General features: G+C 42.2%; 1 protein-coding gene across 3 annotated transcripts in view; it reads right to left on the bottom strand.

Annotated features, from left to right (window-relative positions):
- Window positions 1-23,792, bottom strand: part of ArgRS-m (arginyl-tRNA synthetase, mitochondrial) — a 33,059-nt gene that overhangs the window by 6,098 nt on the left and 3,169 nt on the right. For all 3 annotated transcript variants that reach the window (XM_070539074.1, XM_070539075.1, XM_070539076.1), the window contains exons 9-13: window positions 14,660-14,766; window positions 12,736-12,813; window positions 11,249-11,309; window positions 10,344-10,551; window positions 7,888-8,071 (exon numbers count right to left, since the gene is read on the bottom strand). In XM_070539074.1, coding sequence (XP_070395175.1) covers window positions 7,888-8,071; window positions 10,344-10,551; window positions 11,249-11,309; window positions 12,736-12,813; window positions 14,660-14,766 — 638 coding nt within the window. The remainder of the gene's footprint in view (window positions 1-7,887; window positions 8,072-10,343; window positions 10,552-11,248; window positions 11,310-12,735; window positions 12,814-14,659; window positions 14,767-23,792) is intronic.

Raw genomic sequence — 23,792 nt, 5'->3', positions numbered from 1 at the left:
ATACACTGATGTAACAGCTCACTGTCACTCTCATTAACCATGTGTTATCAATGTCAGAAAGGCAACATGCCTATTCTAGTGATGGTCTTCGACATCAAAAAGAATTATGCTGCACAGTAGGATAGTGCAAGTATTTCAATATCACATTAAATACTTTACACAGGCTCCACTCTATATGCTACGCCTTCAAAGAGCATTATGTTATTACAATATATGCGCCAGTACACACTACATACACATACACACCACATACACACTTTAAGCGTGTACATCCCATGAACTCATCCCCAATGAGATACAATACCCTCCAAATTTTAATTTCATGGCACAGAACTAGCAAACATCATGAATTCTACGAAACACCACAAAACAGACTTTACAGAACTCTGAGCATTTTACGCAGCAGCTAGTGCTGTGGGCATCAAGCTTCCACACTTACATCACTTACATGTATCACTTGTACCACTTACACGAGTACAAGTGGCACGATACATGATATAACACAAAGAGGGGCTCTGTCCAGTTAAGAAAAAGAAACAAGACATTACAATTATAAGGCTAGCTAAGAACAATTGATGCAATCACAGTAATGAATAAGTAAAAGGCCACTGCACAGTATTACGTGTGGTCTTCTGCCCAGTGAGAATAAGCCTGTGCATGCACCGTGGTCCGCTTGGGCACAATAAAAAATCGCCCACTGTATATTCTTTTACAGAAATGAAAGTAAAAGGAAGAGATCGAGCCATCTACAATGGTGACAGAAACTCCTTTTCATGCAATACTAATAAAAATAGTAAAAATATTGTAAAATAGATAATATTGAAACAGGTCCTGAAATTTTGGAAATGAGTCAGTTAAGGGAGTAAATGAAGTCCACGCATAGTCCTACACACACTGGAGCAATAAGACAAAAGGCAAGGACAGATTGCGCCGCACACTATATGGAGTCCTGACACATGCATGTAAAATGTGTTCAAAACACATACACAAGCCCATGATTTGGCCCAAGATGAACAGTACAGATGAAGAAAATGAACGAATGACATGATACACCAAGTCAGCAATGGGTTTCATAATGCAAGATGTTGTTCTAAAGTGGTTTAAGTGAACTGCGAAGTGGGTGATGCTTTGTCAGGTGACGGGGAGTTGCATGCACTCCAAGGCATGCTATGTTTCTTCAGATGACACCTAGCACACAAGCATTACAGCAAGGCAACCAACCGTTGACCACTTCGCGTTATGACCTCTTTCTTTTTTTGCACTGTCACTTTCTCACAAACCGCGCTCTCTTCTGTGCAAGTGCACCTGCAGTGTCCTTAGTACAGAAAAATTGGCTTCGTGGCAGTTCTTAGTTGCCTAGTGGCTGAGCTCACCGCATTTCAAAACGCAAAATCGAGAAAGAAAGTCATAATATGGTAGACGCAGGGGCCTGAATGCAAGTTGAAGGATTTTCTCAAGGTGGTAGTTACATGAAAATAATAAAAAAAAAAGTAAAACTGGAATAAGCTAGAAGAAATTGGGGAAAATGGTGAGCTCAACCTGGTGTTGTAATTCATGAGAGGTTCTGTGAAGCTGAAGCATACAGATTAGATTGCAAGGTCACATTCTAATGGTTAGGTTTTGTGCCACCTGTACATGTACTTTATGGAAGATGTTAAAGATATGTGAATAGCGAACTTTTTTAATTAAAATTTTACATTGTGGGGAGCACACAAGTCTATTTCCTCCCGTGCGCTCACGTTGTTGCGCTTGCACATTGCCGGTGTAGATACGGGGAAGGAGCACTATGCCCTCTCCCAGTTCTCCCTCAGCTCTCACAAAGCTGCTGTTGTGGACAATACACCCCCGACTCACTGGAAAGGTATTCGATGCACGAGGAGGACATTCCTTCCGCGAAGGTAAAAAGGTATAAAAAAAAAGGTCACCGGAGGAGACACTCTCTCTTTTGCCTCAACCTCGAACCTGAACAACAACCTAACCAGGCACGTACCGGGGATGGGGGGGCGGAAATCAAGCAGCATACCTCCCCTCCCCGCTTACGCCACCACTCCTCACACATTCCTAAAGCGCTGCCAAATCAATGTTGAGACTTGAAAGCTATTCAGCGGTCAACATTTCGCTGCCTTCACTCCTTTTCACTCCTTTTGGATGGTGGTATAGTTATCGGCATCTCTTGGTCTGTGAAGGCCAATTTTCTCATAGGTTCGGTGCCCGCACGATTAACTCGACATGCGTTCAGTTGTCGCCATCTATTCAACGGTTGCGTGCATCGCTATTGCTTTGTTAGTTCAACCTTTTTTGTTCAGACTGATCCAGGGAGCAGGCAAGGGATTCGGTTCTTAGTCAGCTGGTCTGCATGCTCGTGGAACGAGTTGCGGCTGGAGAAAACACCAACTGCGTTAAAATTTTCCTTTTGCTTCATTATTTCCTCGAGTGACGGCTCGCCACGACGCTGGCAGATCCTCCAAACCATATACCCACGATATGGCTTAGATAAGGTGGAAAATAAAATGATGCGAAACAGCATTTATCATCAAACCCTGCAATAACCCTTAAACCCATAAGCAATATTACTGTTACCTGTTACCTCGTCTGGCTTTTCGTGCAAAATTTTCAACTGGAAACAAGAGTCACAAGGTGTTGAGAAATAAAGTGATCTACTAAGGGAAAGAGCCAAGCGAAACAGGAAGGAAAAGCAAAAATTAACAAATTTAACCGTTGTTTATGAAAATGTTTATAGATCAACATCTTTTTACTTAAAAAGGAAGTAGAGAAAATGCCGCCGAAAGTAGAGAACAATTCCGTGTGTGTTGAATGATGCTTGTACAGTTAGTTATCAGTCGCACCGTCTGACGTAGCCACTTCTCTGCTGTGCTTATATGGGTGTTTTTATAACCTTCCGCCGTGGATACAGTACGTTTAGAATCACAGCATCCTCTGCGATATGTGGTTGTACGCGACTGGTGGCCACACATTGTTATGCAACTTCCCAAATAACAATACGAGTCGCTTTTGCTACTTGGTAGAGCAGTAAATGAGGAATGCAAAAGAACTGTGACTGTTCTGCAAATATATCATCATCATCATCATCAGCCTGGTTACGCCCACTGCAGGGCAAAGGCCTCTCCCATACTTATCCAACAACCCCGGTCATGTACTAATTGTCGCCATGCCGTCCCTGCAAACTTCTTTATCTCATCCGCCCACCTAACTTTCTGCCGCCCCCTGCTACGCTTCCCTTCCCTTGGAATCCAGTCCGTAACCCTTAATGACCATCGGTTATCCTCCCTCTTCATTACATGTCCTGCCCATGCCCATTTCTTTTTCTTGATTTCAACTAAGATGTCATTAACTCGCGTTTGTTCCCTCACCCAATCTGCTCTTTTCTTATCCCTTAACGTTACACCTATCATTCTTCTTTCCATAGCTCGTTGCGTCGTCCTCAATTTCAGTAGAACGCTTTTCGTAAGCCTCCAGGTTTCTGCCCTGTAGGTGAGTACTGGTAAGACGCAGCTATTATACACTTTCCTCTTGAGGGATAATGGCAACCTGCTGTTCATGATCTGAGAATGCCTGCCAAACGCACCCCAGCCCATTCTTATTCTTCTGAATATTTCTGTCTCATGATCCGGATTTGCCGTCACTACCTGCCCTAAGTAGATGTATTCCCTTACTACTTCCAGTGCCTCGCTGCCTATTGTAAATTTCTGTTCTCTTCCGAGACTGTTAAACATTACTTTAGTTTTCCGCAGATTAATTTTTAAACCCACTCTTCTGCTTTGCCTCTTCAGGTCAGTGAGCATGCATTGCAATTGGTCCCCTGAGTTACTAAGCAAGGCAATATCATCAGCGAATCGCAAGTTACTAAGGTATTCTCCATTAACTTTTATCCCCAATTCTTCCCAATCCAGGTCTCTGAACACCTCCTGTAAACACGCTGTGAATAGCATTGGAGAGATCGTATCTCCCTGTCTGATGCCTTCCTTTATTGGGATTTTGTTGCTTTCTTTATGGAGGACTACAGTGGCTGTGGAGCCGCTATAGATATCTTTCAGTATTTTTACATACGGCTCGTCTACACCCTGATTCCGTAATGCCTCCATGACTGCTGAGGTTTCGACAGAATCAAACGCTTTCTCGTAATCAATGAAAGCTATATATAAGGGTTGGTTATATTCCGCACATTTCTCTATCACCTGATTGATAGTGTGAATATGATCTATTGTTGAGTAGCCTTTACGGAATCCTGCCTGGTCCTTTGCTTGACAGAAGTCTAAGGTGTTCCTGATTCTATTTGCGATTACCTTAGTAAATAGTTTGTAGGCAACGGACAGTAAGCTGATTGGTCTATAATTTTTCAAGTCTTTGGCGTCCCCTTTCTTATGGATTAGAATTATGTTAGCGTTCTTCCAAGATTCCGGTACGCTCGAGGTCATGAGGCATTGCGTATACAGGGTGGCCAGTTTCTCTAGAGCAATCTGCCCACCATCCTTCAACAAATCTGCTGTTACCTGATCCTCCCCAGCTGCCTTCCCCCTTTGCATATCTCCTAAGGCTTTCTTTACTTCTTCCGGCGTTACCTTTGGGATTTCGAATTCCTCTAGACTATTTTCTCCTCCATTATCGTCGTGGGTGCCACTGGTACTGTATAAATCTCTATAGAACTCCTCAGCCACTTGAACTATCTCATCCATATTAGTTATGATATTGCCGGCTTTGTCTCTTAACGCATACATCTGATTCTTGCCAATTCCTAGTTTCTTCTTCACTGTCTTTAGGCTTCCTCCGTTCCTGAGAGCATGTTCAATTCTATCCATATTATACTTCCTTATGTCAGCTGTCTTACGCTTGTTGATTAACTTCGAAAGTTCTGCCAGTTCTATTCTAGCTGTAGGGTTAGAGGCTTTCATACATTGGCGTTTCTTGATCAGATCTTTCGTCTCCTGTGATAGTTTACTGGTATCCTGCCTAACGGAGTTGCCACCGACTTCCATTGCACACTCCTTAATGATGCCCACAAGATTGTCGTTCATTGCTTCAACACTAAGGTCCTCTTCCTGAGTTAAATCCGAGTACCTGTTGTAGCTTGATCTGGAATTCCTCTATTTTCCCTCTTACCGCTAACTCATTGATCGGCTTCTTATGTACCAGTTTCTTCCGTTCCCTTCTCAGGTCTAGGCTAATTCGAGTTCTTACCATCCTGTGGTCACTGCAACGCACCTTGCCGAGCACGTCCACATCTTGTATGATGCCAGGGTTAGCGCAGAGTATGAAGTCTATTTCATTTCTAGTCTCGCCGTTCGGGCTCCTCCACGTCCACTTTCGGCTATCCCGCTTGCGGAAGAAGGTATTCATTATCCTCATATTATTCCGTTCCGCAAACTTTACTAATAACTCTCCCCTGCTATTCCTAGTGCCTATGCCATATTCCCCCACTGCTTTGTCTCCAGCCTGCTTCTTGTCTACCTTGGCATTAAAGTCGCCCATTAGTGTAGTGTATTTGGTTTTCAATCTATCCATCGCCGATTCCACGTTTTATAGAAGCTTTCGACTTCCTGGTCATCATGACTGGATGTAGGGGCGTAGACCTGTACAATCTTCATTTTGTACCTCTTATTAAGTTTCACAACAAGACCTGCCACCCTCTCGTTAAGGCTATAGAATTCCTGTATGTTATAGGCTATATTCTTATTAATCAGGAATCCAACTCCTAGTTCTCTTCTCTCCGCTAAGCCCCGGTAGCACAGGACGTGCCCGCTTTTTAGCACTGTATATGCTTCTTTTGGCCTCCTAACTTCACTGAGCGCTATTATATCCCATTTACTGCCCTCTAATTCCTCCAATAGAACTGCTAGACTCGCTTCACTAGATAACGTTTTAGTGTTAAACGTTGCCAGGTTCATATTCCAATGGCGGCCTGTCCGGAGCCAGTGATTCTTAGCGCCCTCTGCTGCGTCGCAGGTCTGATTGCCGCCGTGGTCAGTTGCTGCGCAGCTGCTGGGGACTGAGGGCCGGGGTTTGATTGTTGTGTTCATATAGGAGGTTGTGGCCAAATACTGCACCAGGGTGGCCAATCCTGCTCTGGTGAGGGAGTGCGTTACCGGTTCTGGTCACCGGGATCAGGCCACACTCCAGGCCTGTTTGTGCAATTTTATCAACACGCGGATTTTTTTTTTTTTTTAATCCGGTGGAAAATTGCCGGCACCGGGATTCGAACCACGGACCTCTTGCACGCGAGGCTGGTGTTCTACCTCTACGCCACCGCTGTGCCAAATATATGTTTCTTTATAATTCTTCCAGAGCTAATTCAAAAAACACTACTATAGTAGGATACAACTTAAGTCTGCAGTGAAGTCCTGTCCATGCCCTCACAACCACCAGCCAATGTTCCTCCTCGAGGCTGCAAATAATTCGTACTTCAAACTTTTCTTGGTACCCAAATAAAGTGGTAACCACAAAAATTAAATTAGCGCATAATTTTATACGTTTTCCTTCGCCTCTTGTAGCAGAATGGCGAAAGCCTAATTCTTTATTGAACTAAAACAAAATGCTTGCTTCGCTGCAACTATTTATTGTCAATTTTCACTTTGGTTGGTAGTGAAGTTTCATGAGTAAAACCAGCTAAGCAGTTAAATGAACTACACTGCAGACTTTTGTAGAGTTAAATGCTCAGACTCCATACACTATGTCCATGTCTTTCGCACACCTCATTGCTTCCGCCGATGAAAAGACTCTTCAAGAACTGTGGACGCTCCAGAGCTATCAAGTACGATGCCATTTTGCAAAGGCCACATGACGATGATTTTGTTTGCTTCTGTGATTGGCTGGCAGAGTAACACAATCCCGCGTGATCCGTGTGCCCTGGTTCCTAACTGCCGTTTTTTTTTTTAATGTTGTATTCTACAACTGAAATTTTTATTTTACACTTTCGCTTGCTTACTTGTTCTTTCTTGGAAGTGTTCTTCCTGTGTGAGTCCATTTGATGTGTTTTTTTGTTTGCCAAGTAAAGGAGAGGTGTAGCTCGCAGGCCTACCTGAAAAGTACATCTTATTTCATTACTATTTTGTGGGTTTATGCGTCTTTATGGCGAATGGTGGACGTTATTCATATTTGCAATAGTATAGGTCCCCCCACCCCTCATTTGCATAGAAAAGTTACCTTGGGTTGCCCCCCCCCCCCCCACACACACACAAAACATAATCCTGGGTACATGCCTGAATCTAATGGATACCTGCCACAACCCATGAGTGACTTCGTTGCCTGACTATCACACGCAACGAGGCAAGCCTGTTTATTACCTATTACAGAGTAGACTTTCCTTTTGCAAGTGTTACTTATTGCTCGCAGCAGTAAAAATTGTTATAGTTGATACCGCTGGAGGATTTACTCACCCGAACACAATGTAGCTGCAATTACACGCACTAGGGGCTGGGGAGTACTACAGAAGGACTGTGTGTGGCTAGATCTGAAGCTTGCCTTCAGCCCTAGCCTCATGCAGACCATACCACCGCAATACCAAAGGCACCAAAATTTAAATATGAAAAGAATAGTTCTATAATAGTTGCCAGGTGTCATATAAGCCTCTTTGTAATTATACTGGCTGGCTTTGTATCACTGGTCCAGTTTCTAATTTGGCAAGGAGATGACAGCCACATTTTTTAGACCCCTTTGTCATCCATTATGATGTCAGTGTAGATTACTTTTTTTTTAAATTACCAGAATATATTATTCAAGGTAGTGAACAGCAACTGCATGATCCAAGGACTAAGATGAATGACAGGATATTAAATTTGCCATTAAACATTCCCGCATACATTCAAGACAAACGAAACACTAATAGCCAGAAAAGTTGCACATCGTCTGAGGCACCTGAGAGGCAGGACTTACCTACACAGCCTGGCATGTGCATACTGCAGTGAAACACCTGAGTCACCAGCTGCGTGCAGTGCCTGATGCCAGTCGAAAGTGATGTCCCGGTTTCGCCGACCACGAAGAAAATTCACTACCACGGCTGCCAGCCCTAGCTGTTCCGCCACAAACTGGGCATTCATCTCCTCCTTCACCCGCGTCGCTGCAAAAAACCATTGTGCACCTTTCATTTCAACATGGTAGTCATTCCCATTATCAACTACTCTGTTGAGTAGTTCATAATGTGGGGGAAAGAAAAAAAGAACACAATCCTCTACTACACAAGCTGTTCCTAGCTGTTCCTTGAGCTGTCTTGTCTTGCTCAAAATGTTCACTCACCTAATTTATAGGCACTTGGGTAACTAGGTATGTGCCACTGGGAATGTGCCGCTTTACAATGACAAAAACTCTCTTAAATTTCTTCGATGCTGAGTGTAATCAAGCCCATTTCACAAGGGTACATCCAGGACAGCGAGCCAACGGGTTAGCAGGCTGTGGCACAAATGCACTGGGGTGCTTTGAATGAACTCCTTTCGTGCCAAGGTTTTAGCGAGCTGTGCCATGAATGCACTGTGCGTGTGCTGCTCTTCACTGAACCTCTCACCAACTTGAGTCTCTGAGCATGTGCCACCGAGTATGTGGCAAGTAAGGGAGCAATTATCAGTGTTCGCTTACATCAGCGCACCATGCTTCTCGTCTCGGAGGCCGTGTGTGGACTTCTCGGCAGTACCATTAGATGGTGCAGTGTGTCCAGAAAGAAGCACGAGAGAGGAACGTGGTTGACATAATGCGTTTCTCAGCGTTCGCACGCATCGGCATGCCATGCATTTCGGAGACCATGTGCAGGCTTCACAGCGGTGGCACTAGATGGCACCGAGTGTACAGTGCTCACGGAATGAAACGCGTAAATTTAGGGCTAAGTAATGCGCATAGGTACTTTCGTTTCAACCGGCTGCAGTTCGCGTCACATCGACATAATTTTGGCGCGTACGCTTACATCGGAGTCCTCGTCACGCTTGGTGACCAAATTCCTAGTGACATGACACGGTGCTCTCGCGTACTTTGCACATATGTAGGGTTCTACTAAATGCTCCGTGTCCTATTTCAATCCGTGAGCACTGTACTTAGGGAAGCCTGAAAGAGGAATCCCGCTGCAGTACATGCCTCGTACATAACTTGTTTCGATGGTGGCAATATGTTTTGTCACCATATTGATTCAATGCTAAATGCATTACCATCGACAGTCATCACGAGGTGTGTTCTGCCACTTACTTTTTAAATGCAGTCAAAACCTTATGTATCGAACTTGAAAAATAAAGTGGGAAAACAATGCAATTTATTAAAATTTTGATATATAAAATGTGGTAATTCAAGAGCCTATAGAAACTCTCACCCATCTTTGTTTACTTTGGTGGTAACAGGCTGCAGAATCAATATTAATGCATCCAGAATTTGGCAACCACAAAGTGTAAGTGTATCACACCTGTTGCACTGCCCAAAAGGTTGTGCATGCATTGAGTCAGGAACTTACATCGCGCTGCCAGGCGACTCGATACAGCCTTGTCTGTCTTCCTTGTGTTTGTGGTTTTATTTGCGCTAAGCTACTGCTTCAAATATAGCCTGACAGGTGTAACACTAAACTAAAACCCACTCAGTGGCCATAAGTTTGTGTCATTTTCTGTACATGATACAAGTTGTACACGCTATCATGTGCTCTAATATCACTTGCACTGATGTCACTGAGGCTGTAATGTTGAACCACATGTAGCCAGTCTGCACACTAGCAGCGCTGTGGGGCTGTGAGTGGCACTTCAATACAGCACCATGATGTCATGTGCAAGTCATCGATAGGACCTTGAAGTTCCAAGGCACATGAAATGTGTGGTGCCCCATGGCTGACACCGCCATATGGCAGCAAGACCAGATGCACACACTATCAAAACTTTAGTACGCACCACAACACTTAGCTTCAAATAAGCCCCATGTTTATCACTGAGCACAGCAGTAGAGTCAAACAAATAAGTAAGACCCTCAAACCCACAATTGCTGCGGATCTAGTGATATACTGCATTTGACTCATACAACCATTGTCGCCATCAAAACCCCAGGTATGAAAGAAAAAGTAATCGACGGCTGCAATCAGAGCAAATAACAGCATATGTTCGAACTTTAGTAAGGGTAATTTTTTGCACAAAGCAAAGCTCTAGAAACAATTATTTAGTAAATGACCACATTTTTCACTGCTTCCCCACTTTGGCTAATGAACCATCCTTACAAATAGATGGTCAATTCATTTTGCTAATTTGTATAGAAATATGGTGCAGCTTAACGACAATGCACCTCCCAATGCTGTGAAGCCGCACCTAAAGGCGACATCTGCGTGTAGCTGTGCCACCACTTTGCCTTTAATTTTGTAGCTTGAGAAGGCTACATACTGGGTGCCTGATCCATGGACTGGCGGGCACGATGAACAGCTTCGTTCAACAAGTCATCCAGCAACATTCCCTCGCCGATGCCTTTGCGGCTGCTGACGCCCCGGATGCGACCAAAAGGCACATGCTGCACTCGGTCTGACCAACCCACACCAAGTTGCTCCAACACCAGCGCCAGCCGTCGAAAGTGTTCTGCCTGTGAACGATCCACCTGCACACACAAGTCACTAGAGGGGCACCATCTTAAAGTAACAACCAATTAAAAAGAAATCTTCATAAGCTGAGCACTGTAAATCATTGAGCTATGGAAACAGCATCATAGTGGAACACAGTGTTAATTGGTCAAAGGAGCGCTTTCTATATAACTTCCAAATGCAATCATCTTTAAAAGTTTAAATGTTTTATGCTGCAGGGCAAAGTTTTGCATAAAAAAGAAGTTTGCAAAGGCACAGTAACATGTGAAAATGGTAAATTTCAACAGAGCCTAGGCATGCAGCCTGTAAATCAAGCAACAATCTGAACTTCTCTGAGAGACTATGCAATGCTAATTTACATCGATAACCGGCATGGTTGCTTAGTGACTTTGGCATTACGCTGCTAAGCATGAGGTTGCAGGAACAAACCCTGGTCACAGAGGCCTTATTTTTATGGGGGCGAAATTCAAAAATGCCTGTCAAGCTTGTGTATTAAGGCAGTGAATTCAAAGCAAAAGCTGGCAACCATATTTAGTGCTCTTTCCTTTGCAGTGTGCTCCGGCACCGCTACTCACAGTATGTCATCACATGCTGCTTGAAAAAAGCTTCACGAATATCGCACAGCTACTCCTTGCTCGAACACAATCTACTAGTGAGCCCATGTGGTATGCATGAAAACATCGGAGCACACTCACTGCACTCCCAGGTACTCACCACGTAGTAGGCCCAGTCAAAGTCGTACTTCTCCTTTCGCTCCAAGGCAGCTACAACATCCCTGGATCAGAAATACATACAAGCACTGTATGACAGTGCCCATGCCAAATGCAAAGAGAGCACATAGGAGTTTGCAAGAAGGCTCATGAAATTCCTGGGACTGTATTCTGATTAATATCCTGAAAAAGTGTGGTCTCAGTGGTTCGAGAAGCGAAAATGACAGTGCACGCCCACGAGCGGCAAAAAGCACCAGCATGCAGAAAGCACCATTTTCTTGCCATGAATAACTTTTCCACCTACCTCAACTATTATTTTTCTAAATATAAATCAAGTTACAGTGTGTAATGCCCCAAGCAATGCACGGGTATAAGAGATGCCATAATGAGACGTCCATTAATTTCTACCACCTAACTCTAAGCAGACAAGCATTTCTGCATTCTGCTGCCACTGGAACATGGCTACCATGGCCAGGAATCAAACTCGCGACCTCACACTAAGAAGGTCGTACCCAAATGATTGTGGGTATGACCTCCTTTCTGTCGACAGACGTGTAAGTACCTAATAAATGCTACAAATACATTCAGACAAAAATGTCTGAAAAGAATGAATTCTACAAATAGCCTCTTTCTTGCAAGAAAGCAGAGAAATTCTAGGTTGTCTTTCTTCATGACCATAGCTCCAACACAACTGCAGTGAAGCTGCTTTCCAATGCCACACCATGTTGCATAAGTCCATGCAGTAGCAGTAGAGGCATGACGTTCGATACCACAGCCCACTACCGATGTTGGAAGCTACAAAGTGTTCACTGCTGCAATTGACAGCCATTGCACCAATGCTTTCCATCGTAACTGAACAGAATCACCAACTTCTGCTCCTTAGCCAATCAGACATTGCAGATGGTCTCCACTGATGTCTGTGTAGAGTGCATAATTTTAGCCCTAACGCTATTTTGGTGTCATGGAACATGACTCACAACAGCAAATGCATGACTCTAATGTAAAAAGCCAGCATTGGTTTAAGTCAAGGCCACATGACCATACATGCTCACTCCAGTTGAATTTGAAAATATTGTTTGTGGCATTAGTGTTCTCATCAAAGGAAAATAATAAAGGATTGCACATTAACAATTATGCCTCTAACAACGCTTTTCACCAATAGGTACATAAAATATTGGTCCCTGCAGTATTAGCTCTTTGTGCTCTCTGGTTAAACTCTGCATCTAGAGATGCCGCTACCAGCATTGTTGCTGCCTTCCATGGCTCCGGTAACCTGGTAATCCGTGAACAGTAAGAAGTTTACAGACAACTTATGGACAAGTTAAGGCTATCTTATCATCACATACCCTACCTATACTGTGCCGAGGGAAGCATATGTCACCTTGAAAAAAAACAAGTCCACTTGTCGAAATGTTGGCTTTTGTTTTTACCTTGTTCTCATTCAGCTCATCGTCTTGAATTTCCATCTCCTGCCTTCCCCGTGTTACATACCTAGTCAGATAAAGGCTGGCACCGGAGCTCTTCGCAAGTGGGACGAACTCCTGACATTCGATGCCCAAGACACCATCACTGCAAGCCACATCAAGCACAACTACAAATAAAGAGGTGGTCAAAAGGCTGTGTCACACACTGCTGTTACTATTAACTGAGTTACTCTAGCATCTGCCATATGCTAACAATAATGTTGCCCGCATTACAAATGTTTTCAACGCTAGATTTGGCAAGTGTCACTATACACAGATGCAGTAATCAACGAAACCAGGGAATGCCGCAGACCACTGTAGAATATGTGAGCATGTAAACTATAATTTTACAAAACATATGCGCTGAGGAAGTGCAGACTACAGGAAAGAAGTTCATGCATGACATTCAGTCCCTTCAAAAAGAAGTCGGAAGTTGCACAAGGATGCCTCTAGTTGCAATTTCTCACAACAATGACAACCACGTTGATCAAAGGCGGCACAGAATACTTGTACAATAAGTAGTGAGCATAATGTTAGTCACTGACGCCCTACCTTGCGTCACATGCATGATTATTTTATCATAATACCGTCTCATGTCTAGCATTACTACCATACTTTGTAAATTATTGGCAGAAATAATAACACATTTTTCAAGACCAATAACCAAGTTGACCAGCTAGTAGTTTAAGCACTAACCACGAAAAAACCAGCAAAGTCACTTGCTATTTCAACCCCTTGCATCCCTTGTACAAGCTGGGTTTGTCCATGAATTTCTGGTAAAAATGACCAAGGACGAGCTAAGCTCCTCTATGGTAATTTTCATTTTCTCACAATGCCATGGGTTGAAATAATTTTGTCTGAGTGCTTTTTCTAGCTTCTGGTAGATGGCAGCACTCATTCCATGAAGCAGCGTAAGCAGGAGAGAGTTTTTTCTAGACGAGAAAGTAAAATGTTTTGTGGTCTTTAAAATGGCACTGTCGGCAGGTCGAGCTTTGCTGGCTTCATCTTAGAAAAAAAGAAAGGCTGACTTTAGTAATGAAATGAGTGATTCCAAAAATGAAACACCCAGTTCCTCAAGTGAGAAAGACTTGAGTTTCTTGATGCACTCTGCTCATTGTTAGTGAAAACGAAGGTGAGAGCAGCGCCTCTGATGACTTAGATGCCACAAGGCAATGATGTGAACTCAACATAAACAATGCCTGTGCATATCTGCCTGGCCTCCTGTCTTCGGCACCTCCAGGTAAAATGTTTGGTGTTGAGAACATAAGTGACCCATTGGAGTCGAGCATTAAGTGCTGTGTTCTTTTTTCATGCCTATTACATGGATACAGTGTAGTGCCATTAAGCTTCACTTTTGCAATAACAGCTGAGAGTTTTAATAAAGAAATTCATAAACTATTGTTTGTATTCTTTTTTTTAACAAAATTTCATAATAAAAAAACTGATAATTTTTCGCGAGAACTAGGGATAGCCCATAACCTCCCCCCCCCCCCGTCCCTCCCATAAGCAGCACTCTCGCGGGTAAAGCTCCTAAAGCACTGGTCATCCCAGCCACCCAGCACCACAGCAGCCGTCTCACCCTTTTGTCCCCCCCCCCCCCCCCTTTCTCGTCTGTGAAGTGTCTCCGCACCTTCCATACTCTCCCCTGCTTTCTTTACAAAAGACCCTTTAAAAGCTGCACACCGCCACCCCTGAAGAACAACCCCTGAAGAAGGAGCCGAATGGGCTCCGAAACACCGCGCTAATAAAATTCAGTTATTTGGTTGGAGTCAGTCTGAAAGTCCGAACTAGGGATAACAGCGTGGCACAGAAGGAATTAACAAACAATGCATCTGCTGTAAGATTAGTTTTGAAGGCTTTGCAGATTCCACACTAATAAAGCAATGTGCACTTTGCTCTCTTTGATCTCTCTGAATCGCAAACCCTCAAGTACAGTGAACAAATGAACAAACCTTCGAGAAGTGAGCCTTCCCTCCGTGCGTAGTCGCTCCAGTAGGTCAAGGGCAGCATGACTGTGCCTAGATTCTGCATCCAGCACATCAAAGGATATGCCCAAGCGCTGTAATGAGGTATCACAGAAAGCACATTTAAACAGCATCAGCACTATCGGGTAAAAACCATGGAAAATGTTTGTGCAACCACTTTTGGATACATTGTTGTTACTAAACAACAAGTAGTAAAAATACAGTTCGTTTACAAGCTAAGGATTCAGGGAATGTTTCTCATACAAAACTGTGCTGGCCTGCAGGCAACTTTTGCAATGCTTGCAAAAGAGAGAGAGCACAACAGTAAATTTTGCAGAGGGTTCATGGAAGGGAGTATTCTTTCTATTTATTTATTTATCATTACTGCAGAACACCTTGTGGTCTATGCAGGAGGGGCCATACAAGTAACAATCCAGAGTAATAACAAGCAAGTAACTATCAGACAAGCAATAAAAAATGAAAACAAAGATGCAGTAAAAGCTAGCAAGACAGACATTAATTACAATCACAATAGATGCATTCCAGTTTGACACTGTTTTAGGAAAAAGCTGTATTTATATACATTTTTCTTAGCGAATATTGGAGCAACTGCCCTTTAATAGGTATGTCCAGTTGTCCTAGCAGTGTGAGGTAGTAGGCAGTTTGGTTATTTCACCTTTATATTCCTGCAAGACGGTTGCATAGGAAAACCAGCTGACTGACCCTTCTGTGGAATTCTAAAGATGGGATGTTATGTTGGCTCATTCATTAATAACGAGGGTGAGTCAGTCACCCTGTACTTATTAAAGATGAAACAGACTGCTTTTTTTGTATACAACATTCAAGCTCTTGAATATTGCTTTTGCTGCAGAGATCTAACACGAATTGTACACCAGAAGCTTAAAGCCAGGAGGTGCCATTCTAAGTTTCCTTTTCATAAACCACAACCTTTGTGGTGCAGAAATACAAATAGCCTATATATGTGACGACCAGGCAAGTTTGTTATTCAATGTAATACCAAGACACTTGTATTTATTTGCTTCACGCTGGTTAAAGGAGTATATATGTAAATGTGTTTCGGCTTTTACTTCTCATAACACACAGAAGTACACTATTTTCTCTATTTGTTTCCATGTCCTATCAAGTACACCAGTCTCCAATGGACTGTAGGTTTTCTTGTAATATTATATGATCATTTCGAATATCAATTTCCATAAAAATAACAGAATCATCTGCAAACAGACAGACGCAAACACCACCATAAATCAAGTCTACCAAGTTATTAACATAAATAAAAAGCAATATTGGTCCAAATACACTTCCCTGAGGCACTGAAGTAGTAATACATGCAACAGGTCTGAAGAGTGATCCAAAACATGTACAAATTGCTGCCTCTCCCGAAGGTAGGCACTAATCCATTTATTAATATTTAACAAAAAACCCAAACATTTCAACTTGTGTAATAACTTCTCATGTGGCATTTTAGCAAGCACATTAAAAAAAACTAAGAGCAAAGTGTCCAGCTGACCCACCATATCAAGAATATGTGCAAAATTATGTACTGTTGAAACAAGTTGCATAACTGTGGACACATGCTTTCTAAAACCATGTTGACAGGGTGATAAAAAATTCCACCTTTCAAAGAAATTGAAAATGATCTTCGAAATAGCATGTTCCAGCAGTTTACAACATGTGCTTGTAATCGATGTGGGTCAATAGTTGTACACAGATAAATGGTCACCTTTTTTTGTGAACAGCAGTAATGTGCGCTATACGCTAGTCATCTGGAATTTCACCTGCTGCACTTGATAAAGTGAAGAAATCTGTCACAAAGTGAGATATTTGGTCCATGTAACAAAGCAGAAAAACATTTGGATGCCATCCAGCCCTTAAGGCTTTTTTAAGGTTAGCATTAAGAAGCGTAGATATGACGATTTCACATGTCACTGTTAGACCATCGGCTAAGCATGATTCTGCACTCTGAGGTACATAGTTATCACCCCTCATAAAGAAACTGTGAAAATAATTACTGAAATTCTCTGCAATTTGTTGAACATCAGCAGTTGTGGCGACACCAATATTAATTTTAGAAACATCCTGTGTGTCTACTTTCCTTCAAAAAAACGCCAGAACTTCTGGCTGTCACATTTATTAAACTGAGAAAGATAATGATTGAAGTAAGCACTTTGAGACTCTGTCACTTTTTCTAAGAAGTTAAGTTTCAGTTGAAGAAAAATGGATGATGATGTCATTTTCTGCTTGCGGGGCTGTTGAATTTTACACTTTGTATGAATAATATCTATTTATCCAAGGGTTAGGATGTTGCTTATGTATAGTTTTAGTAGGTATAAATTTCATAACACAAAATTTGACAGCTTCATGCAACCCCTTCCATGAAGTCTCAATATTATTTGCCTTAAGATCGAGATGAACATCTAAATAATCAATTACCGAGACATCAGCGTTACAAAAATCCCGTAATGCTGACAAAGCTTTTGTAAGTTATTAGTTAGCTCCCAATAAAAACAGATCAAATCGTGATCTGTAATTCTTTGCTGCACTGATGCCAACATGCCACTAAATATTTCTGTTAGAAACAGGTTGAGAATGAATCTACCATGCATTTACTGCTGCACCATCTGCTCCAAATTCAAACACAACATCATATGCCAGATGACATCATTTCTCTAGAACATTCATACGTCAGTTGTTCCCAATTAATTGCAGGAAGGTTAAGACCGCCCATCACAATAACATTTCTATTACGTAGGCTGAGTAAATGGTTGTACAGTTTTGACAAGTACACATCATTTGCATTGAGAGTCCAGTACACCGCACAAAGAAATAATCAAACACACACTGAGCAGCAAACTTTCACGGTCAGCGATTTGATCACCGGCAGTAACATCGACAGAATGCTTTGCAAGAACAACCTCTTTGAAAACCCCTGTCACAGCGATACAAGCAGTATCCTGATGGTGCGATTTCATCATCATGAATATTGTCATGAAGCCAAATTTCACTAATCAAGCATACATGTGAATTACATAAGAGCAACAGAGATTCCAACGTGTCCGTTTTGTTTAGCATACTTCTGGCATTTTACGAAAGAAGGCAGAACTGATAAACCTTCTATTCCTAGCTCTAGAGTGACTGAAAGTTTTTCCTTGATAGTACTTTGCATGCCATCGTATAGTCATTCCATACTAAATCTGATCATTGATGCGCAACTTATCATTTACCAAACTTATCCTTTTCCCTTCGACATTGTCTGCCTTTGCACTTACCTAAAGCAGCTTACATTCTTGGAGTGTGTCCGCACAATAATGACTTTGCAAGTATGTTTGTGCTGGTGTGTATTATAGGGTGATAAAAGCACGAAGAAAATTGAGGTTTCCTTACAGGGCTTTCATGAAACCTCCTTGTGAGCTGTGAGGCCACTTGCTGTGGACAAGAATTTACTACAGTTGAACGTCAACTTAATCATGAATCGCTGATAGATTGTTGGCATCTCTTATACAACCCCCTTCCCACCTCCACAAGAAAATAAAATAGGCAAAAAGCAGTGAACGGCCACAAAGCTGCCACATGAAGGTGAACACATGCAAATGAATATGCAGGAGAAGTAAGGAGAGGAGCACCAATGAAACTTAACCTGAGAAGTAGTAGAAAGTGATTGTCTTTGTCCACCTTTATTGTCTCTGTGATTTTTGTTGAGCTAAATTACTACTTCAATTATGGAAAACTAACTGGCCCAACAATCAACTCTTCTAGAATAAACAAATACTGACAGGTAATTTTTGGTCTTGTTCTTATTGCGTTATTAGATAGCCATCAACATAGCAATTACACTATGAAGCCTCAATTTCCTGAGAGCACAACAAATAATGAATTATGTTACTTTTTACTGACCATTTCAAAACACACATGAAGAACAGCACAGCTACGGACGTGAAAAAAGAGACTCGACATGTCATCGAAACCTGTTGTTTCGGCCTTGTGGTACCAGATACCAGTGGCATGTACGCACACACTATGGCCATGCTGCGAAAAGCTGAGAGCTGAGTCCATTCAGCCCTTGACAGGATGAGAGGGGAGAGCGTGTCCCATTGCGTCGACAAGAAAAGCGCACAATTGGAAGGCCTGATTTGATAGCTTGTGGCAACGTGGTCATCACATGGCCTTCAAACACTGTACCAGATTGACAGGTGGGCTCTTAGTTGTGATACCACGTGACCACCACCTCCGCTTTTGGCGATGTGTCGAGTTGGCTTTCTCGAACAAGTAATTTAAAATGTACTGCAATGAAATATTTTGGGGGCTCTCAAGAAATTGAGGCTTCGTATTGAAATTATGGAGTTGACAGACACCTGAAAATGCAAGAAAAGTGGATAACAATTTTTTTGTGTCAGTACCCCTTTAAGAAATAGGAAGAAAGGAAACTGCTGCTGGTCACACTGTAACTGTCTAGCTTTGTTTGCTGACACTTGAATGGTGGCCAGCAGAGGGTGGTGATGGCATGGAAGACAGTGCTGACTAATGCCATAGAGCAAGGGACTAAAACAAAGAAAATCCGGTTGGATAGCATGTAAGCAAGACGAACCGCATATACAAAGCAAAGGTGATAAGGACAAGACGAGCTCATATATGCCAGTTAGAGTAATGTTGGTGATATAAAGAATGGCAATGCAAGCCAAAAAATTAGAACTGTTGAAGCAGGTGAAGAAAAATGATATACTGGGGGAACTACAGAATGGGTTCAGGCCAGGCAGACCGCTTAGAGAATATGTTTGTACTAATTCAGTGTATAGACATTTCTATAGCTCAGGCTTAACCTTTATGGATAGTATTTCTAGATATTAAGGAAGTCCACACCAATGTAAACAGGCAATTGTTATGGGATATTCTCAAGCACAAAGGCATAGGTAACAATTTCATGGAGCTGCTGAGGGAGGCACATAGAGATAACCGAGTACAAATTGTATGAGAAGGCTGGAAATGCAATAAAGTGGTGGAAATTCACCAAGGACTGAAGCAAGGATGTCCTCCGTCTCCATTGTTGCTCACGCTTTATGTCAAAGGCATAGAAAGATGAATAGAAAACAGTGAATTAGAGTTTGGTTTATCTTACATTCGTAATAGGTGAAGGGTGCAACAGAAGGTCCCTGGGCTGATGTATGCAAAGGACATAGTGCTACTAGCAGACAATGCAAGACATTTACAGAGACTTGCGAATGTCTGTGACAATACAGCAACAAATCTGAGCCTTAATAGCAACTATGGCGTTTTTTTAACCATATTAGGATATTGTCATTTTCAAATGGCAGCGAAAGTCCTGTCACCAGTAGGGTGATTCAATTTGCTTAGAAGCTCATCAATACATTAAATAACCAATAAACAAGGTCAGATCCTACACTACCATAATGTAAACATGCAGAATGCAAGCTGAACACGCAGTATACGAGGCTCTAATGCCAAAAAGGCGAAGCTGACAATGTCTTCTGATGATGTGAGGACCTTTCACAGCTCTTTCGAACTATACAGTGGTGATTTCAGCGACAATTTCTGTGACAGTATGAGCTCTGAAGGATCGCCGTTTGCTTCTGACCTGCTGCAGCTACACAAGGCAGCTGACAAGCCTAAGCTCAATGCATTGTGCTGCAGCAAGACGAAGAGGAGCACCAGTTATTACGTCTGTCAAAGCGATGAATGTCGGCCATTGTCTCGCAGAAAAAGTAGCCAGCTTCATAGTGTCTGGACGAAGTGGCGGTGTAGTCTCCGACGTCACAAACGCAGGGTGGCCGTAAAATGTCACACATTCCTACGGCATGAGTCAGGAACATGCAACCAATCTTTAATATTCATATTCAAGAAAACTAAATGTCTCGCAGTCATATCGTTCGGCATATATAATCAGAAAATCACTGAAGTTGCTGTTTAAGTTTAGCACAGAGGAATTGAGAATTATGATCTCTAATGAAAAGATGAGTAATTAGGTGGTATCAATTCAACAGCAAGTCATACCCATAGTCAAGCAGTATATATACCACACATAAACGAAGGAAAGGTTTACTCAAGCACCCACCAAGATAATTTGAAAATGAAGGGGAAGAGTAATGCAGCAATAATGGAACACACAGCCTTTTGCGGCTACAATAAGTATGAGATGGTGCATGGAATATGGAAAAGAGTAATGATGCCAGCACCAATTTTTGCAAATGCCATTCTGTGCTTAAAATCAGATATCTTATCAGGGTTGGATGTTAACCAAGGATCGATAAGCCAGTCGGCTTTGAGAGCCCTCAGTAAAACCACAAGTGAGGCAGTGCAGAGTGATGTGGGTTGAGCCTCTTTGGAAGTCGGAGAAGCACAAAGCAGAATTAGTTTTGAAGAAAGACTCAAGAACATGGATAAAAATAAATGGGCAGCAAATGCACACAAGTATCTGTGCCTGAAAAGCATGGACAGGGAATGGAGTAAGAGGTCAAGAATGTTGGCAACCAAGTACAGGGCAATTCAAAGTGAGAGAGACAGTGAACTGGATGCAAAGAATGGAAACAAAAAAAGACCATGGCTATTGGCAAGAACAGGAAAAAAGGAATTAGAAGGAAAAATCTGTACAATAGATGGAAGGGCAGTGCCTCACTATTTGAGGCACGAACTGGTTGCCCAAGGACAAAAACATACTGGAGAAAATATTCACAACAAGATGATGTATGTGTCTACTGCAGCAAAAATCTGGAGACCACTCAGCACATATCCTAATGAAATCTGAAGGGATTAACTCAGTGAGACCCATAGGTAATGTACACCTTCCAGAAGCACTTGGATTCGAAGTGGAAGGAAGCATCAACCAGTCAGCAGCTGGAATAAGCAAGAGAGGCTTTGAGTGTTAGTGGAAAAAAAAGCAGGGAAGAGATTGATATGATTGGGTCCGTTACAAGTATAGGTAGTGGTACAAGGTAGATGGAGAAGTTTTAAGGAAGAGAAGAAAAAAAATGGCTGTGGCTTAGCTAAGGTTAAGCCCAGGATGCAAAGCATACTAGCCTTTATTTTAGTTGTTGAGCCACTGTTTAGCCTGGTGAACTGCTGTTGCTTGGCTATATTTGGTTCGGCTAGACGAAGAAACAACTCATCCAGGCGAGCGCACGAGCTGAGACTCGGCTATGTAGCTACGCAGCCGCAAGCAAGCGCACGAGTTGAGCCTCCGCTTTTGCAGCTGTTATGGCGTCATATGGTAGCTAAGCGGCCGCGTGGTTGTGCGGCTAGTATGCTTCGCATAATAGAAGCAATTTAATAACAAACATAGTAAACTTAAAAGAGAATAGACCCACATATGAGACACGCAGCAACGAACAATGGCTCATACCCTCAATGGTAGCTACGCGGCCGTGCGCGGCGCAGCAAGGAAGAGCGTGGTTGTGCGGCTAGTATGCTTCGCATAAAATTAAAGCGATGTACACAAAACTGCTGGAAAGAAAAGCATGTATGTAGCATACCTGATTAACTCAAGCAGGCTAGATGACTATTTGCCAGCACCCCGTTTCAAAGAGGATGCCAATAAATCATCATCATCATGAAGCACAGGGAGAGAGAACACGAAAAGGATAACGTAAAAGGAATAAACAATATACACTTGTTTAAAAATAGCAACAGAGACAAAGAAGCCGAAACAATATTTTACTAATGCATGCGCATGAATTCCAACGTTTGTGCATGTGGCACTAAATTTTCAGCCTGTAACTGATTAAAGATATGATCAGAAGAGTTGTTGAGTCAGACAGCCCTAGTTTCATGTCAGGCAGTGGTCGTATGGGGAGTAGAAATGCTGCGACATCGGCAGATGTTTCTGGTTATAATGAGACACTGTGCTTGATGTTACTACGCTGTGTAGAAGTGGAAGCATCACCAGAGGTGGCAGACCAAAAAATTACTCCAGTTGTATAGAATGTTGCAGTCCTTTTTCACAGAGGTTCATAGCTAAGCAGACACATTTAACAGACAAACTCTATGGAGCAGATAGATGGATAAATTTATCGGTCATACTTTCACACTAGTGTCCTTGTGTAGGAGCATATAGCAAGACAGTATTTCACCTAGCAACCACTTTTGTAAGTTGTACTTGAAATTTTGAAAGGTGGTGCACAAGCCATCTAAATTATGGAAAAGCACAAGGAAGGAAAACAGCTTTCCAATGGCAGATGTCACTGCATCACGAATAGAGGTATGTACATCCATGAGCAAACTTATACAGAACAGGGATCGCACAATACAACCGATTTTTTTTTTCGCTGCCTATACATGTAATTTGAAATTGACAACCGCAGTTCAAACTATGTAGAGCACTCATCAATTTCAGCTTGTGTGTCTGAGTTAAGAGTAAATTGAGTTTTTTCAACGAGCCCATCATTCACATACTTTTGCTTACAGGCATACCCTCAGTGTTTACATGCTGATAACTAAGTTCAAGGTATTGCAGCTTCTTTGCATTTATGACAAACACAGGCTTTTAAGCATCAAGCTAAAGAAATTTTGGAGAAACAAATTATTTATCAATACTAAACAATATTGCACATAACTTATACGAAAATTATATTAGTTTTGTCATACATAGACACGAGTGCATGGCAGTTTCTTTTTTTCTCTCCCTTTCTCTCTCTCTTTCTTTACTACTGTATGAGAAGTATCCGTTATTAGCTGCTTTTGTAAGTGTGAGATACCACTTTGTTATTGCTCATGTTCTTTGATGCATCAAATGTGTATTGTGTAAGACACATGTATCTATTGTGTATCACAGATGCAGAAGCCACTGTCAGGCACATAAAGCCCTTTTTTGCTTCCGTCCCTTTTAACGCGCTAGCATTAAGGGCCCCATGTCGCAGAAAATCTGGCATCAGCGTTCGTCATCCCACGTCTGACGTCCAGCGTCAGACATTGCTTCAGCAAAAAGAATTTCGAACCAAATTCTGAACCACGCATACCCAACCACTATTCTACCACCAAAGTTGCTCATACCTTGTTTTTTATTCTTTACAAAGTTATTCCTCGGAATTTTGAGAATGGCAGCCCACAAACAGATGTAATGGGAAAAAGACACCAACAGCACATACCTTTTATGTTA

Source organism: Dermacentor albipictus, chromosome 5, assembly GCF_038994185.2.
Source record: "Dermacentor albipictus isolate Rhodes 1998 colony chromosome 5, USDA_Dalb.pri_finalv2, whole genome shotgun sequence".
In the NCBI taxonomy this organism is placed as follows: Eukaryota; Metazoa; Arthropoda; class Arachnida; order Ixodida; family Ixodidae; genus Dermacentor; species Dermacentor albipictus.
This window is presented reverse-complemented; position numbering and strand designations above follow the sequence as displayed.